Source organism: Macaca fascicularis, chromosome 6, assembly GCF_037993035.2.
Source record: "Macaca fascicularis isolate 582-1 chromosome 6, T2T-MFA8v1.1".
Taxonomy (NCBI): Eukaryota; Metazoa; Chordata; class Mammalia; order Primates; family Cercopithecidae; genus Macaca; species Macaca fascicularis.
This window is the reverse complement of record NC_088380.1, coordinates 175,127,162-175,146,524: the sequence shown is the minus strand read 5'-3', so window position 1 is coordinate 175,146,524 and position 19,363 is coordinate 175,127,162. Positions and strand designations below refer to the sequence as shown.

The following is a 19,363-nucleotide window of genomic DNA, read 5'->3' as shown; positions in this document are numbered from 1 at the left end:
AGGGATTAAAATGCTTCTAGCCTGGAGAGCTTATACAGGTTCATTTTGATGGGGGAAAAATTAAAAAAAAAAAAAAGCGGGATGCGTCCTGATGTAGTTTTCTGAAGGTCAGACCAAACCAGACAGGCAGGGGTGAGCTTCTGGAGAAGGAGCGCCCAGGTGTCAAATAGGTTCTGGGGACAGAGATGCATTTTAACTACATCACACTTTTGCCACAGGCTAGGCCTGAGGTTTCAGTCCAAGGTGGAGAAAAAGGAGTTTTACAGTCTGCGGGAACACCACAAACTCATTATTTCAGCATGAGAAACTGCTCACAGGCATTCCTTTGTGGTTTTCTGCTACAGGCCAAACTGTCCTGGGCTAAAAATAACCCTCATGGGGAATCCTGAGCACGAGCAGGTTTTCATCCTGGCCTCATCGTCTGCGCCTCCGAGCAGAGGAGAGAGCAGGCATGGAGCGAGGTCTCAACACAGCCTCCCTCTGCGGTTACTTCAGCCTCCATGGAGAGAAAACAAAGCCCCGTTTATGTCTCCCCACTAAAAATAGCCCGTCTATTCCTTTCCAGGACTTGGGCCTGGGCAGGCCTATCAGGTCGGCAAGGACTGGCCCCAGATTTAGTCTGAAAAATTAGTCTGAGGGAGCTTAGAAGATGCTCCGTGGCAAGGAGGCTCCCCAGAGCCAGTGTCCGGGACAGGCAGTGGCCCTGCTGCAGATGGGCATAGGAGGTGCAGGGAGACACTGTTTGTTGGAGCATGTCCGAGGGCTGGGGACTCTGGGGAGGGGGCTGTGCCCAGCTGTCCTCTGTCAACAGGGCGAGAATGGCTTTGAATCCCTGGCAGGATGAGACAGAAGCGGTTTGTCTGCTGGGCTTCCGACAGCCTCTACCTGATTTCTTCAAGGGCCTTAGCAACCTGGCCTCTGGAATTTGGCTCCAGAGAGCAGCTCTGAGAGGGAACACTCTTGGGATGAAGCTGGGTGGGGAGGGGGTGGGGGGAGAACAAAGGGTCACCATTATACACTCGGTGAATGAATCTTTTTTTTTTTTTTTTTAAGGGTGTGTGTGTGTGTGTGTGTGTGTGTATGTGGGGATGCATGTGTTTTAGGAGTTCCAAATCCCTCAGCTGTTTTCTCTTCAGGGATTTAGAGATTCACACACCCGGTAGCCACAGAGAGGTGGGGCAAAGGCTGACAGCAGCCGACTCCTGGTCCTGTCCAGACACCTCCTACCTGGGCACGGCAGGGCGAGGCGCTGCACTGCCCTCCTCCCATAGGGGGAGATGCCTGGTCTCCACTCTTCCCTATTAGAAAGGGAGCTGGCAAGTCAAAGTCCCAAGGTTTCATCTTGATTTTTCTTTGCAACCTCCTCCAAGAGGCAACTTTTAATCCTCATCAACCTTTTCCCTTCTCTCTTTTTTAAACAGGTTGCTCCCTATGAATTGAACCAATATGGATTCGTGGCCCAGAGTAACTCAACTGCCCAAGGAAGCTTAACTGGTATCATCACAATCATGACAGGTGACATAGCTGCTCTTAAAAAACAACAGAGCTGGCCGGGCATGGTGGCTCACGCCTGTAATCCCAGCACTTCGGGAGGCCTAGGTGGGCAGATCACCAGCTCAGGAGATTGAGACCATCCTGGCTAACATGGTGAAACCCCATCTCCACTAAAAATATAAAAAATTAGCCAGGCATAGTGGCATGTGCCTGCAGTCTCAGCTAGTCAGGAGGCTGAGGCAGGATAATCGCTTGGACCTGGGAGGTGGAGGTTGCAGTGAACCGAGATCGTGCCCCTGCACTCCAGCCTGGGTGACAGAGTGAGACTCCGTCTAAAAAGAAAGAAACAACAGAGCTTTTGGCTGCTAAAGAGAAATTTTCTAAAAGGGGAAATTACACGTGGTTAAAGTTATCCTGGAAATTCCTTAAGGATAAGCTGTACCTTTCCCCATGTTCTGCCATAAGAGTAGGCACAGAAGTAGAAGTGACTGGATAGCATCCGTTAGACTCTGAAAAAGAGGCCTTACATTTTCTGGGAATGAGGAGGGAGTTATCTGGGATGATGCTGGGAAGAGAGGTCTTGAGACATGAACTTCAAAATCCAGTAGTCCTGGGTTTCAGCCCTAGCCCTGACACCTGCAAGCTGGGTGGCTCTGGGCATGTTTTCAACCCCGCCAGTGCCCTCATCTGTAATATATGGCAGGACAGAAACTTCTCTTAAAAGGGGGTGAAGAGAATGAAATGAGGTGGCTGGTGTGAAGTGCTTCCCCGGCACACCGTCTAGCCTAGGGCAGACGTAGAGTTCCTCCGAGTTCCCTTCCCAATACAAGCAGGCAACCAGCTAGAGGTCACCACCCCAGCCCACTCTCAAGGAGCTCTTCCCTCATGCCAGACACTACCACACACTTGACACGGATTTTCCAAGTCAATCTTTACAACCCCTAGTTTTTCAAATGAACTGAAAGCTCACAGGGGTTAAGTCACTTTTCCAAGGACCCAGGGAACTGGGATTTGAACCCTGACCACCTGCCTCTCAAGACTACATTCCTGACTCTCTCTGCCAAGGTGTACATTAAAGGAGGCATCTTCCTCCACACTGGACGCAGAGCCCGGCTTCCGGCGAAGGAGTGTGGGCGGCTGGAGCTGCCATGGAGTCTTATCTGGGCCTGATATCAAACATGGGGCAGACGGAGAGGGGAAGAAAGGAGGCTTGTCTCTGGGGTTTCAGCATCAGCTTACCAAACAACAAGAGTTTTCAATGCTGCTACAGGGTGACAAAGTGGTAAAACAGGTTTGCGGTGGCTCAGAGAATAATGAGAAGTGTTCTAACCAGAAGCTCTTGAGGACTGCAGGAGCCAGGAGGCAGGGAGAACCCATTCAGTAAGATGACGGGAGTGAGTAGCCCTTAAACTGTGTGCTCAGAAGCTGTTTTGCTGCAAAGTGGAGGAATCAGGCTATTGCTTTAATAGGTCAAAAATAGGCATTTTCTAAGCTTATAACTATTGCTCCAAACTGTCATTGGTGCTACTGAAGATTACCAAGAAGCATAAAGCCTGGTTCCAGGTCTTAACAATTCAGAATCTGGTTTGAGAGACAAGATTGGTATATGTATATACACATATATGAATAACATGTATATAACAAAGATGTAAACATATAGAAAGCCATACTTTGTAAGATACAAAAATTACAGACAATTTGTAATAATATAAAGCCATATACATATTTCTTATAGCATGTGTATAGACGTCCAAAGGCTTGGGGCTATGGCCACAGAATGATGAGGGTAGATTTGAAATTCATGGAATGAGGAAAAGGTATAGTAGTCAGGGAGAGACAAAAAGCAAGAAATAGCCATCCATGCAGGTGTGGCCTTCCTGGGAATGTAAGTGAGATGCCCCCTTGGAAGGCAGAAATCTGCCGAGTGTCCTGCCTAGAGCTTCTGAGAGGGCTACCAGGTGACCTTCGTAATGATTGTCCAGTGAGCCCATTGGATACACTGAACACAATTCAATGAATGAGTCTCAGTTACATGCTGTAGTTAATAATAACAATAAGCTAACATCTTTCTCGCTCCCTTTCTTAATTTCTTTCTCTCCCCCTCTCTCTCTTTCTTCTCTTCCTTTTTTTTCCTTTTCTTCGAGACAGGGTCTCACTTTGTCTCCAGACTGCAGGGCTTTCTCTCTCTCTCTCTTTCCTTCTCTTTCTTTCTCTCTCCTTCCTTCCTTCCTTCCTTTCTTTCTTTCTTTGGAGAGAGGGTCTTACTTTGTCACCCAGACTGGAGGGCTTTTTCTTTCTCTCTCGTTCTGTTTCCTTTCCTTCCTTCCTTCTTCCCTCCCTTCTTCCCTCCCTTCTTTCCTTCCTTCCTTCCTCCCTCCCCTCCCCTCCTCTTCTCTTTCTCTCTCTTTCATTCTTTCGAGACAGCGTCTCACTTTGCCACTCAGACTGGTGTGCAGTGGTGCAATCAGCTCACTGCAACCTCCCACTCACAGGCTCAAGCGATCCTCTCACCTTGGCCTCCCAAAGTGCTGGGATTACAGGTCTGAGCCACCGTGCCCAGCCACAATAAGCTAACCTTTCTTGAGTACCTGCTAAGTGACTCAGTTTTCTCATCTATAAAATGTGGGTAGTTAGATAACAAAGCATTCCTTATAGTGTTGCTGTAGGATCAAAGGAGCACACTTGCGTGGAAACACTGCAGGGGTTCTCTGGCACAGAGTAACTGCTTGACAAAGCTTAGCTAGTATAGTCACAATCAGGACAGGTAACACAACTACTCTTTTTTTTTTTTTTTTTTTTTTGAGATGGAGTCTTGCTCTGTTGCCCAGGCTAGAGTGCAGTGGCACATTCTCTTAAGAAACAACAAAGTGCCAGGCATGGTGGTTCACGCCTGTAATCCCAGCACTTTGGGAGGTCGAGGTGGGCGGATCACAAGGTCAGGAAATCGAGACTATCCTGGCTAACATGGTGAAACCCCATCTCCACTAAAATACAAAAAACCAGCCGGGTGAGGTGGCGGGCACCTGCAGTACCAGCTACTCGGGAGGCTGAGGCAGGAGAATGGCGTGAACCCAGGAGGCGGAGCTTGCAGTGAGCTGAGATCCGGCCACTGTACTCCAGCCTGGGTGACAGCGTGAGACTCCATCTCAAAAAAAAGAAAAGAAAAAAAAAAGAAACAACAAAGCTACTGCATGTTCTCACTTGTAAGTGGGAGCTAAATGATGAGAATACATGGACACACAGAGGGGAAAAACACAGACTGAGGCCTCTGGGAGGGTGGAGGGTGAGAGAAGGGAGAGGATCAGGAAAAATAACTAATGGGTACTAGGCTTAATACCTGGGTGATGAAATAATCTGTACAACCAACCCCCATGACACAAGTTGACCTGTATAACGAACCTGCACATGTACCCCGAAGTTAAAATAAAAGTTAAAAAAAAAAAAAGAGAAGACGAAGACACAACAGAGCTGTATTTTACCTGGCCACAGCTCAGCTTCTAAAGGTGAAAATTATATTTGGTGAAAGTTATCCTGGAAACTCCTTAAGTCACCCATAGAGCACAATGTACATGGCATCGTGCATACTTTTCTGGTAATTGGTTTTCGCTAGAAGAGATCATTATTCCTTCAATGAAGCACTTAGTGAGTGCTTTTAGGGGAAGTGGAAGAAAGGAGTGTGTTTTGTTTGCGTGCATATGGGACCCTACTGGATCGACTAGAGATGAGGCGTGTGCACGGAAATGCTCGGCAATGCTTGTTTCTGTGACTGGATAGTAACACTCGGCTGAGTGGAACAGATCTTAATGGCTTCAGAAGTCCACAGAACAATGAGAGTTCTGTGGTCTGAAATGACTCCCCTTTCCTCTTTCCAAATCCCACTCTTGGGTGGCAGTATCTTCAGAAAATGCCAGTGGAATAGAACTTGAATGATGAGAGAGCCACATTTTGAGAAGAGAGGAAAAGGATTGAAGGAGAGAGAGACAGAGAGGGCAGGAGGGGAGCCTGGGTGGGGAGCAGCCCCCATGCTCTGCGACACAGGGTGCACTTACTTCTTCAGGGTCTGAAAGCCACGCTCTTTGAACTGCAGCTCGTGCTGGAGGTGAACCATCTCTCTCTTCAGCTTGTTGACCTGGAGGGCAGCAGACCATACACGGGGCTGGGTCAGAGGCTGACAGCAAGGTGCAGGCTGCCTTCTCCCTAGAAGGGGAACGCAGAGCCTCCCACTGCACCTGCATAATGACTCAGGTCAGCACCCATTGGGCCACACTGGTCAGAGCCCCCTCCCATCACCGATGTTGGCCTTGGTCTCTGCAGATGCCCATTCAGTCAGCATCCCAGACAGTGTTTCTGGGATTCCTAGCCAGTCCTTGCTCCAGGGAAACAGGAGGTGGACAGGAGCTGACCTGGGATAGAGTGGGCCTTCCCACTTCCCTGCTGTGTGACCTCTCTCAAGCCATCTTGCCATCCTGAGCCTCCCTTTCCTGTTCTGATGGATGAGGACAATGGCAATTCCCAGGGCCCTGGATCACTTAAAGCTGGCAGAGGCTATGAGAGTGCTTCACATGGAGGCAAGAGGCAATGTAGTAACTTTAGTGGCAAGACATGCCCCAGGAGCTAGGCTCGGTCTGCTGGTTTGTGTGGCTTACACTGTATTACTCAACTTTTAAAATGAGTTGCTAATAATCAAATCTTCAGAAAGTTCACATAATAAACCTAGACACATAGTTCCTTTCTGAAAACACCTGAAGATCTGGTAACACTGAATCTACATTCCAGCACGGGCACAACAGACTAGAATTCAAATGCAATTACCTTTAAGACTGGGCAGACCTCTCCTGGTTACACAGTCACCACGACTCTCTACTGCCTCACCCCCAGCCCACATCCCTCATTTATGTCTTCTTGCAGGCATTTGAGTTTGTGGAAACTGTTAAATTCTTTGAGTTTAACGAAACCACTTTTCAAAATACTGACTTTGCCATGAGCAAATAATTTCACTGCTGTGCCTCAGTTTCCATACTGGTAAAAATGGAAATACTAATATTTATTCCCTAAGGTAATTATGAAGTAATTAAAATAAGATACTGCAGAATAATCAGTAGCTAGGAAGACAGTACACTATATTAGAAACTTTGGAGTAAGACTTGAATCTCTTGTGACCTTGGGCCAGTTTCTTAGCTCCCCTAAGCCTCTGTTTGCTCATCTTTAAAATGCAGATGACAGCTTGGTGGTGGCTCATGCCTGTGTTCACAGCACTTTGGGAGGCCGAGGCAGGTGGATCACCTGAGGTCAGGAGTTTGAGACCAGCCTGACTAACATGGTGAAACCCCATCTCTACTAAAAATACAAAAATTGCTGGGCATGGTGGCGTGTGCCTGTAATCCCAGCTACTCGGGAGACTAAGATAAGAGAATTGCTTGAACCTGGGAGGGCGGAGGCTGCAGTGAGCCAAGATTGCGCCACTGTACTCCATCCAGCCTGGGTGACACAGTGAGCCTCCGTCTCAGAAAATAAATAAATAAAATAAAATAAAATAAAATGCGGCTGGGAGCAGTGGCTCACACCTGTAATCCCAGCACTTTGGGAGGCCACGGCGGGTGGATCATGAGGTCAGGAGATTGAGACCATCCTGGCTAACGTGGTGACACCCCGTCTCTACTAAAGATACAAAAAATTAGCCAGGCATGGTGGCGGGTGCCTGTAGTCCCAGTTACTCGGGAGGCTGAGGCAGGAGAATGGCATGAACCCAGGAAGCAGAGTTGGCAGTGAGCCAAGATCACACCACTGCACTCTAGGCTGGGTGACAGAGTAAGACTGTGTTTCAAAAAATAAATAAATAAATAAATAAAAATAAATAAATTTTAAAAATGCAGATGACAGTAGTTATTTCAAAGAGTTGTTGCAAGGACACGGGAAAATACACATGAGGTATTTCGCACTGTGCCTGGTATATGGTGACTGCTTGTGAAATGGCAGCTGCTACAACCATTACTATTACTGTGACTACTGCTTCTACTGTTATTATTTAGGGCCTTGCTAGCACTGGCTGTCATAGCCTGGCTGAAGCATCTGTTCTGGCCTTGTGGGTGGGCTTGTGGCCTAAGACCTCAGTGGCACCCATCACTAGCACATAGCATAGGTGAAGAGGTCCTACCCGGGATTTTGCGGTGGCAATTTCAGCTTTCAGGATCTCAGGGTCATACTTAGAGCTGGATGATGAACCAGAGACCACTGTAAGGAAAAAAGAAAAACAAGAATATCAGTAGAAGAAACAGATTTCAGCAAAGTTGACTCATTGGCCATCTAAATAAACCTAGAAAGGAAGGACTAAAAGTGAACAACCTGAATGTTCAACAAAGGGGGATTTATTACATAAAGATGGTGCATGCGTAAATGGGGACTACACAACTTAAAATGAGGATGAAGAATATTGAACGACAAGGGAAAATGTCAAAACTCATTATGTGAAAGCAAGTTTACAAAAAAAGTGTAAAGAATAATTTATATTTGGGCCCACGCATGGTGGCTGAAGCTTGTAATACCCGTCCTTTGGGAGGCTGAGGCAGGGGGATCACTTGAAATCAGGAGTTTAAGACCAGCCTGGCCAATGTGGGGAAATCCTGTCTCTGCTAAAAATACAAAAATTAGCTGGGCATGGTGGCGGGTGCTTGTAGTCCCAGCTACTCAGGAGACTGAAGTATGAGAATTGCTTAAACCTGGGAGGCAGAGGTTGCAGTGAGCTGAAATCTCGCCATCACATTCCAGCCTGGGTGACAGAGTGAGACTCCGTCTCAAAAAAAAAAAAAAAAAGAATAATTTAAATTTGGAAAATATGCAGTTTCCAAATATACACACACATATGCATTTTAAAAAGACTGAAAAAAAATACCAAAGAGAACACTGATATCTAGAGAGTTAGATGGTAAATGATATTATCATCTTTATATTTTTATCTTTTTTTTAAAAAAAAACAGTAAACATATGCTTTAACAATCAGAAAAAAATAACTAAAAGTATTGTTGATTGTACTTTATAATATTAATGTCCATTCGAAAAGGAAAATAAATTACACACAATCTTACCACCCTAATACAATTATCTTTTTCCCAGGTTGCCTTCCAGTATATACCCATGGTTCTGTCGTGCAGTTGTAACCTTACTATATTTTAAAAATAGTATTTATTTATGTCTTGAAAAACGATTTTAAGGCTTATGAAAGTGAACACTACATAGTAAAATACATTTAAACTAAGGAAAACGAGACAAAGAGAAAATAAGGATAAGGAAACAAACTGGCGACAGGCTCTGAGCCTCATAACTGGTAATGTGAGGGGGAAATAGGACCAGATATAAGATTTGTGGTGTCCTTAAGGTAAACACAATCCCACTGTTCAGAAAAGAACAGTTATTCTTGGTCAAGAGGCCAGAGAAGTATTTCTCCTGTGAGTCCTGAGTCCTTAATCACACTGTAGGAATCATTTCATCACCTCCCCTGTCTACCTACTAGCATCTGAACACTCTTTCCTGTTCACATGTAGCCAAATCACCTGCTGAGATCTGGGTTTTTCTTTTCTTTTCTTTTCTTTTGTATGTTTTGAGATGAAGTCTTACTCTATTGCCCAGACTGGAGTGCAGTGGCACAATCTCAGCTCACTGCAACCTCCGCCTCCTGAGTTCAAGCTGTTCTCCTGTCTCAGCCTCCCGAGTAGCTGGGATTACAGGTGCGCTCCACCACGCCCAGATAATTTTGTACTTTTAGCAGAGACAAGGTTTCACCATATTGACCAGGCTGGTCTTAAACTCCTGACCGCAGGTGATCTGCCCACCTCAGCCTCCCAAAGTGCTGGGATTACAGGTGTGAGCCACTGTGCCTGGCTATCATCTGAACACTCTTTAATGTTCACATGTAGCCAGATCACCTGCTGAGATCTGGGTTTTTCTGAGGATAGAGAAGCTTATTTGGTGATTGCTGACAATTTTCAGTGTCTGGAAGTAGGCATGACAGTCTTGAGGGGAATGCTACTGTTTGGCTTTCTTTAAAAATATTTTAATAGGCCTTTTGGTTATGCATAAGGCATTAAAATGTAATATTTGGAAGTTTGGGAAAGAGAAAACTACTCTGCATAATAACATAAAAGATGTTTGGCACCACAGGAAGTGTTGCGTTTCTGCTGAATTTACAATGATAATGATGATGGAGAAGAAGACGACCGAGGTTTACCAGAAGAGATGAGTGAGGACAATGCTGGGGTGGCAAGAGCCTTGTAGCCTTTGTCTCAAGCATGGAACAGGGAATCCATGTACAGAGATGTTTTATTGCCAATTTAAAGTTTTCATCTCCTGGTGTCTAATTCCTTTGGTCTTTGCTGGACTTGGGGATTTCAGGGATAGACCTGGTTGGATATTTAGCTGGAGGTATCACCTTAAGCACACAATGTGGGGAGGTTATAATATTATCATGTTATAATAAAATGACCTTGAACAAAATGATGTTATTTGAGGACCTGCTGTATTTCCCAAATAGATACTTTCGACAAAATATTAAGACAGTTAACACCATTTATCACTCACTGATCCACAGTAATAACAGGGTGAAAGAAGACAGGAGTAGTCAGGGTAGCAATAACCTGGGAATACACACAGAAAGGTCCTCAAAGGGTATGGGGTGGAGCGGGGGATGTCTGTTCTATGAGCTCCGTGTCCTGCCAACCACCCTGCTCATCAGGCTGTGCCTCTGGACGTGGGTCTGTACTGTGGGGCAATGTTGAGGCGACTGTGGCAGCAGCATGGAAGAGCCTGTAAAAATGGCAAGACGTGACTCAGACAGGGAGAGGTTGGCTGTGGGGACCAGTCATGCCAAGGCTGACTTGAGGCATGCATCATGTTCCTTGGGCATGTCCAGAAATCCTGGAGACAAAGGATGCCAAAAAGAAGAGATTCTCGCCAACTGGGCCACCATGAGCTTTAATGTTTACACCCTGGAGTACCACTGTGAAGTGCACAATTTGTACCTAAAGCCGCTGACACGAGATGTAGCCTGTTACTTATCATTTTGTAAGTAAATGTTTGGTTGAGGTAAAAAATACATACATAGAAGTGCACACATCATGTATGTACAGCTTGAGGAATTTTCACAAAAGAAACACGCTCAAGCAATCAGCACTCCAATCAAGAAAAAAGGTCAGTAGCCTCTCCTTTGTGTCTGCATCCCTTCACTATCCTCTATTTTGAGAACTTTTTTTTTTTTTTTTTAATTGAGATGGAGTCTCCCTCTGTTGCCCAGGCCGGAATGCAGTGGCGTGAACTCGGCTCGCTGCCACATCTGCCTCCCAGGTTCAAGCTATTCTTCTGCCTCAGCTTCCCGAGTAGCTGGGATTACAGGTGCCCAGCACCACGCCCAGCTAACTTTAGTATTTTTAGTAGAGACAGCGTTTCACCATGTTGACCAGGCTGGTCTCAAACTCCTGACCTCAAGTAATCCACCCGCCTCGGCCCCCCAAGTTCTAGGATTACAGGCATGAGCCACCGCGCCTGGTCCTACTACAAGAACTTTATATCCAACAGGACTTAAAATACTGTCTTGTCCCAATGTTTAATAGTTCTTAATTTTTAGTTTCTATTAAAGTTATATATAAACACAGTTCATATGAACAGTCCAACATAGGACAAGGTTTGCTATAAAAAAGAGCATTCCACAACCCCTATCCCCATAACTCACACCCTAAAAGAAAATCATTTTCAATTTCTTGGGTGGCTACCTCTATGTGTCTAATAATATGCATGCATTACTGCTCCTTGATCTTTTCTGTTTTCGGCATTACTTACTTACTTACCTCTCAGGAGGATGGGGACTTAGCCTCCCTTCTTTCCCCACCCCCTACAGCACACACATGCACCTCTCCCATCTCCCCATCATCCTAAAAGCAATAGTATACGCTTGATGAAAGCGATCTTCAGTGTTTGCATTATTTTTACTCTGCAAACACTATTCAGGGTGGAATCAGCTAGCTGACTTTGCTTACTTTTACTTTTCAGCACTTTTTTTTTCCCCTTGAGTTAATTATTGTCATTTTTACATTTGCTTAGTTTCTACAAACTTATGACTAATTCAGCCTCACATTCTGCCGGTTACCTAAATCTCATCTCCTAAAGTCCAGACCAGTGTGAATCTGGTGAGTTTTCTATTTTGGGATCTGTCCTGCCAGGGCTTCTGCCCTGCTTCAGTGTGAGCGAGCTGCTCTCTGTGCTTGGCTGGCTTCCTGAGATCCCCCTTTGTGTTCCTCTGCGTGTCTCCTCACCTCTCTGTATACCACGTCTTCCTTTTCTTGGTCTACCCCCTCATTTTGGTAGAACATCATCTCCAGTAGCTTCCTGAGAAAGAAACCATGAAGGAAATGAACTTTCTGAAATCTTACATGTCTGAAAATAGCCTTATTCGGCCCTACACTTGATTAAAGGTAGTTTTGCTGGATATAGAATTCTAGGTCAGAAATAATTTTCCTTAAAACCTGAAGGCATTGCGCCATGGTCTTTTAGGTTTCCATCGCTATTAGTGAGAAGTCTGGAGCTATTCTGAGTCCTGATCATTTCTGTGTGACCTGATTTATTTCTCTCTGAAACCTTTTAGGATCTTGAATTATCCCAGTGTTTGAAGTTCCACAATGAGATATCTTGGTGTGAGCCGACTTTCATCCACTGTGTTGGACACTCAGTGAACCCTTTCAGTCTAAAAATTCTCCTCCTTCAGTTTTGGGAAATGTTTCTGAATTATTTCAGCAATGCTTTTCTCGTCTGTTTCCTCTGTTCTATCTGGAACATGTTTTCCTCAGATAGTAGATTTCCTGTCCTTGTAGTCTATTTTTTTTCCCTCTTATTTTCAATCTTGTATTTTTGCTCTGATTTTTAGGTTTCCTCAGTTTTATTTTCCAGTCTTCCTTTGGAGTTTTCATGTCTACTCTCATATTTTAATTTCCAAGAGCTCTTTTTTATTCTCTGAAGTTTCCTTTTTAAACAATGCAGTACCGTGCTCTTGTTTCCTGACCACATAGCTTCTCTTAATGTTCTCTTCTTCATGTATACTCCTTGTTTCCTCCAAGCCCTCTCTTCACCACATGTTGGTTTGAGTCTCTATTTTCTCTGTTAGAGGCTTTCCTCAGATATCTGGAATCTTGGTTATCTGATCACATTTAAGGATGGGAGCCCAAAATGCTGACTGGAGCGGGGTTTGTGGACTGTGATTGCATAGCACATGATTTGTTTTCTATTTTTAAAATTTATTTTATTATTTAAGAGACAGGGTGTCTGTTGCCCAGGCTGAAGTGCAGTGGCACAATCATAGCTCACTGTAACCTTGAACTCCCGGGCTCAGGGAATCCTCCTGCCTCAGCCTACTGAACAGCTGGACCTACAGGTGCCTGCCACCACACTCGGATAATTTTCTTCTTTAAATTTTTGGTAGAGATGAGGTCTTACTATGTTGCCCAGGCTGGTCTTAAACTTTTGACTTCAAGTGATCCCCCCATCTCGGTCTCTCAAAATGCTGGTATTACAGGCATGAGCGCCTGGCCACAGCACATGATTTGGCTGGACATGATTTGGTTTCCTCCAGGAATCCTCAATGTCAGTGTCTTTCCAGCTTTTCTCTAAAGCTCTTCCCTCGTCAGATTTCCAGTAGAGTTCTCCACTGTCCACTCTAGAGGGTAATGACCTGGCACCATTCTGGGCACCAAGTGGTATATGAGGGCTAAGGTCTCAATACCCTTCGCTTACTCACTGTGCTTTCAGGATAGTACACTCTGGCTCTGAATTTGCCTTGTGTCCTGGAGTCCAGAAACTCTATTTTACCCTCTCCAAAAAATAAACTTCCAGTCATTTGCCAGACTGAAGATGGTGGTTGCCTGACTGTATCAGTTTAAGGAAAAGATCTCATGGTCTAATTGTCTCAGAAACAATTTTTACTCAAACCTCTTTGAGACCCTCCTCCCTTCAGTCTTACTTGCAGAAATAGCTGCTGCCACCAACATCCACGGTTTTTGCAAGTGCTTTATAGAACAGTGTTGTGAGCCTTCCTCACTATCAGCCCATTTTCTCTTTTCTCAGGTCTGCTACATAGGTTGCCACCTGTCTGTCTGCTGTCCAGCCTCCAAATTTTATTGCTGCTCCTTCTCCAATTTTCCCTAATCTTATATATACGTATGCCTTAAAAAATATATTTTATCTGATATTCTCCTAGTTTTGCAGTGAGTAAAATCAAGTGAGTGGTTCAACTGGCATTTTTTAGTTTTTAGAGATGAGATCTTACGATGTTGCCTGGACTGGAATCCTGGGCTCAAGCAATCCCCCCACTTGAGCCTCCTGAGTAACTGGAACTACACGTGTATGCCACCATGCCTGGCTTCAACTGGCATTTTTAACTGGAAGGCCCCCAGTGATTTATTTTCCAAATGGCAAATCAAGGCCTAGGGAGGGGAAAATACGATAAGGTCCCAAAGAACCCAGTTCTCCTGAGTTCTCACCTTTTAGAGGGTGGAAGAAGCAAGTGTAGCTGAAGAACCTTAGTATTTGACTGACTGACATGGGTTAAATTAAGAAAATTGATTTTGAGGTGAGATATATCTGGTTACAAAGGCTACCTTGCCACTCTTTACCAGTGTGCCTTTGGGGAAGCAACTTTCTCTTTGGAGGCCTCAGTTCCCTTGTCTGCAGAATGGGAACAACACTGTCTTAGAGGACTGTGTGTGTGATTCAGGAGGGAGGTTACTTAGAGTGCCTAACGTATTGTCCTCCAGGCATACAACAGGTGCATATTAAATGTTAGTTCTCTTCTTCCCCATGGAGCTGGAGATTACACCAGAGAGTCGACAGCAAAGTCTCCATCCGCAAGGCAGGGCCGCATCTGTGTCTGGGACCCAGAGCAGCCAAGCCCAGGTGGCAAAACCCTCACAAGCCCTGGCAAGCCATCTGAGTTAGAGAACAGGTATGTGACTTCATCTATCTGTCATGCCAAGAGCTTGACTAGGAAGGCAAACCTGGCTTGTAAAACTTGAAGACAAGAGTCATGATGAGGCTTGGGTCACACCTGGTTTAACTGGGATGCTTGGGCTGGGGGAATCCCAGTTTCTGTGTGGTTTGAATCTCAGATCCAGTTGCCTGAAATGACCCCAGTCCTTTCAGATGGAAGATATTTAACACTGAAAATGGTGGTGATGCCTCTGAGGCCAGTGGAGCTCTTGGGAGTGTCTGGAAGTCATATGACAAGGATGAGGAACTGCATTGTTTACTTCCTACCTTTGATCATGGATTTATTCTTATTGGTTCCAGAGATCTGTTAAAAAAAAAAACCCTCTTTTTCATTTACAATGCTAACGAATTAATAATAATAATTTACTGAGAGGTTAAGAATATGAAAAATACTATTCCAAGGACTTTACATTTGTTAACTAATTTAGGCCCCATAACACGCCCGTGAAGATTATCCTAAGATTAGACTGATTTTATAGATGAAGAAAACTGAGGCAGAGAAGTAGCATAACTTGTGCAAGGTTACAACAATTAGTAATTTGCATATCTTTGATTTGAACAAAAAAGTCTGGTTCCAGAGTTCATAGTCTCAAAATATTATGTGTTTCCTATCAATAGGACTATTTATTGAGCCATTAATATGTTCTAAGGAAACAGTACCAAGTGTCTTACCTAGACCAGTGGTTTGGGCAGTTTTATCCCCTAAGACTTATGACAAAATCTAGAGACACTTTTTGTTATCACAACTTGGGTGGGGGTGCTACTGGCATCTAGTGGGTATAGAACAAGGATGCTGCTAAACACTCTATAATACACAGCCCTCATAAAGAAGTTACTCAGACCGCAATGTTAATGGTGCTGAGGTTAGGAAACTCTGACATGGTCCCATGAGATGAAGGTACTATTAACATTTCTGCCTGACTGGCTTAGTCAGTAGAGAATGAGGCTCTTAATCTTAGGGTCATAGATTCAGGCCCCATGTTGGGTGCCAAGAATTTAAAAATTAACTAAAAAAAAAATTCAATAGTTAAACATAAAGATTCTGAGACTTAAAGAGGGAATACGCTCCCCTAGAGAACACCCAGGCTATCTGACGTCAGAGTCCAGCTGCCACCTCCCACTACAGTGCTTTTTTTTTTTTTTTTTTTTTTTTAGGGAAGGAGTCTCACTCTGTCCCAGGCTGGAGTGCAGTGGTGCTGTCTCAGCTCACTGCAACCTCCGTCTCCTGGGTTCAAGCAAGCGATTCTCCTGCCTCAGCCTCCCGAGTAGCTGGGACTACAGGTGTGAGCCACCACGCCCAACTAATTTTTGTATTTTTAGTAGAGACGGGGTTTCACCATGTTGGTTGGGATGGTCTCAATCTCCTGATCTCATGATCTGCCTGCCTCAGCCTCCCAAAGTGCTGGGATTACAGGCATGAGCCACCGTGCCTGGCCTCCTACTACAGTGCTTCTCATGTGAATGTTTCATTCTCATAGTGCCCAACTCTGGTTTTTAATTCTGGAAACGTTTTATCTATAGACAATTTGAAAGAATAATATAATGAATCTCAATATATCCTTCTCTTAGAGCCACGAATTTTTAATATTTTCCCAAGCTTCTTCTTGCCATACCTCTTCTCACCCCAGTTCTTTCTTCCTCTCATTAGGGTGGTTCACAGTAAGCCCTCCATTAATCATGATTAGAAATGGTGGCAAAAGACGAAAATCTGGACCATATTCAAAGCCATCAATGTGTCACTGACGATTATTTATTTATTTATTTATTTATTTATTTATTTATTTGAGATGGAGTCTCACTCTGTCCCCCAGGCTGGAGTACAGTGGTGCAATCTTGGTTCACTGCAACATCCGCCTCCCAGGTTCAGGCAATTCTCCTGCCTCAGCCTCCCAAGTAGCTGGGACTATAGTAGCTGCCACCATGCTTGGCTAATTTTTGTATTTTCGGAAGATAGAAGGTTTTACCGTGTTGGCTAGGCTGGTCTCAAACTCCTGACCTCAGTTGATCCACCACCTCAGCCTCCCAAATTGCTGGGATTATAGGTGTGAGCCACCATGCCCGGATGAGTTTTTCCTTTTTCCTTTCCTTTCCTTTTTTTCTTGGACTTTTTTTTGGAATAAACTGCAGATATGCTGCCACATGCATCTTCATAAAATCTATGTAGACATTCTCCTACATATTCATAACTCCATTATCACAACTCAGGAAAGTCTCCAATTGTCTGAGAATGTCTTTTAGGGCTGCTTTTCCCCCATTTCATGCTCTAGTTCAAGGTACAAACATTTCATTTGGTGATACGCCTCTCTAGACTTTAAAAAAAAAACCTAGTCTAATTGTCTTATAGAATAATCCATATTATGGATTTGTCTGGCTGTGCTCTTGATTAGATTCATATTAAATATTCTTGTGAGGGATCCTCCATGATGTCTTTATTGCATCACATCAGAAGGCATTGATATCACCTGGTCTCATTACTGGTCATGCTAATTTTACCACTATGCAAAGTGGAGGCTGCACATCTCTCCAATGTAAAAGTACATCCTTCTGAAATTAGTGAGTGATCTGTGGGGTAATTCTCATTACCTGACATGTAATTATGAATCCATGTAAATATCTTATCCCCCAAAATACAAAGGTTTGTTTTTATTTGTTTTTATATACACCTAACACTTTTTCAAACTGTGGGACTTTAGAGAGAGACAGAGAAATCACTTTGCTCCTTTAAACCTGAGGTTCAACAGGGACAATAACATCTCCCTTCCAGGACTGTTTTAACAATAATGGTATGAACTGAATTGTGTCTCCCCCAAATAAATACAATACATTGATGTCCTAATCCCCCAAGTGATAGTATTTGAAGATGAGGCTTTGGGGAAATAGTCAGGCTTAAATGAGGTCTTGAGGGTAGGGTTCTCATGATGGGATTACTGCCCTTATAGAAAGAGGCACTAGAGAAGGCAGTTGTCTGCAAGCCAGGAAGAGAACCCTCGCCAGAACCTGACCATGCTGGTACCCGAATCTCAGACGTCCAGGCTCCAGAACTGTAAGAAGATAAATGTCTATCGTTTAAGTCACCCTATCTATGGTATTTTGTTATGGCAGCTCGAGTTGACTAAGACAGATTAAGTGCTAAAACCTTCCTAAGAGTCTCCAGAACATTACTTGACACAGAATAGCTAATGAATGTAATAGAGTTCTTTTCTATAATCGCTGAGATTCCGGGGGTTTTCCTGAGCTGCTAAGGAAAAAGGCAGGGCTGGGACAGTAAGTACCCTGGCAGAGTTTGCCCTGTCTTGGTAGCAGACAGAACTTCTCAAAGTGAGGGCTTCAGGCTGGAGGAGAGTTCAATGGCCCAACCCAGCCATGGCCACCCTGACACCAAGCCCTGACACTAGTCCCCCTGGCCTGGCCCACACTGAAAATACTGTGGGGACAACAGAATGGATTTGCAAGTTATCACTATCTCTCACCAGCTGTAAGACCCTGGGCACACTGTTGATCCTAAGTCTCAGTTTCCTAATCTGTTAAAAGGTGACATTAATTGTTCTTGCTCATAGAACTGTTATGAGAATTAATAGAAATAGCATATTCAGACTATAGCAGAGTGCCTAGCATGAAACAGAGACTGAATAAATATAGGAACAATTTGGTTATTAGAAATAGTGAGACTTGGCATGATGGCTTATGCCTGTAATCCCAGCACTTTGGGAGGCTGAGGCAGGTGGATCACCTGAGGTCAGGAGTTCGAGACCAGCCTGGTCAACATGGGGAAATTCTGTCTCTAATAAAAATACAAAAATTAGCTACTTGAAAGGCTAAGACAGGAGAATTGCTGGAACCTGGGAGGCGGAGGTTACAGTGAGCCAAGACTGCGCCACTGCACTCCAGCTCAGGTGACAGAGAGAGGGTCCACCTCAAAAAAAAGAAAAGAAAAAAGGAAAAAAAAAAGAACAAGGGGATTTTGGTGTGCTTGCTCTCCTCCTTTGGGTACCAGGAATAGGATAGGAGCCCCGCCCTTACCAAATTTATGTTCTGGTGGAGGAAATATTGATAACATACAAGCAGATGTATTGTGACATGTGCTATGAAGGAAATAGATAGCCATGGCTGAGACTAGAGTTGCGGAAGAGAGGCTTCTGATAGAGTTGTCAGGGCAGGCCTCTCAGAGGTGATGACCTGAAGGATGAGACTTGAAGACTGAGAAGGATTTAGCCTTGCAAATGGATGGGTGACAAAGCATTCTAGGAAGGGGACCGGCAAATACTAAGGGACTGAGGTGGAAAATTGCAGGGGGGGGGTAGGGAAGCAGAATGGGGGGCTGGGGACTCAGTGCATCTGGAGCCTAGTGAGGAGGGCGTGAGATGAGGCAGGAGTGGCTCGCAGGGGACTAACCACAGAGGGCTGTGTAGGTCATGGAAAGAGTGACGGGAAGCCACTGAAGGGCATTTGATTGTTTTGAAATTGTGGTAAATACATGCAACATAAAATTTACCATTTTAGCCATTAATTAAGTGTACTGTTCAGTAGCATTAAGTACATTTACACTGTTGTGAACGTACTACCATCCACCTCTAAGAAATTTTTCTTCTTCCCAAACTGAAACTCTGTACTTGTTAACTAAGAATTCCCCACTCCCAATTCCCCTAGTCCCTGAAAGTTTTTAAACAAGGAGATATGTAACCCGATTGGCATTCTGAGATGATTACAAATGAAATAAAATGAAATGCAAATGGCAAATGAATCACTGCAAGGCACAGGTAGGAGCAGGAAGAGCAGTAGACAAGATGGTGGTTTGGACAAAGAGTAGAGGTGAAGAAAAATGGGCAGACTTGAGAAGCAATACTGGCAG

General features: G+C 44.4%; 1 protein-coding gene across 5 annotated transcripts in view; it reads right to left on the bottom strand.

Moving 5' to 3' along the window:
* WWC1 (WW and C2 domain containing 1) overlaps positions 1 to 19,363 on the bottom strand; it is a 175,808-nt gene that overhangs the window by 65,244 nt on the left and 91,201 nt on the right. For all 5 annotated transcript variants that reach the window (XM_005558470.5, XM_005558471.5, XM_005558472.5 and 2 more), the window contains 2 exons: positions 7,649 to 7,725; positions 5,544 to 5,623 (listed from right to left, as the gene is read on the bottom strand). In XM_005558470.5, the coding sequence (XP_005558527.3) occupies positions 5,544 to 5,623; positions 7,649 to 7,725 (157 nt within the window). The remainder of the gene's footprint in view (positions 1 to 5,543; positions 5,624 to 7,648; positions 7,726 to 19,363) is intronic.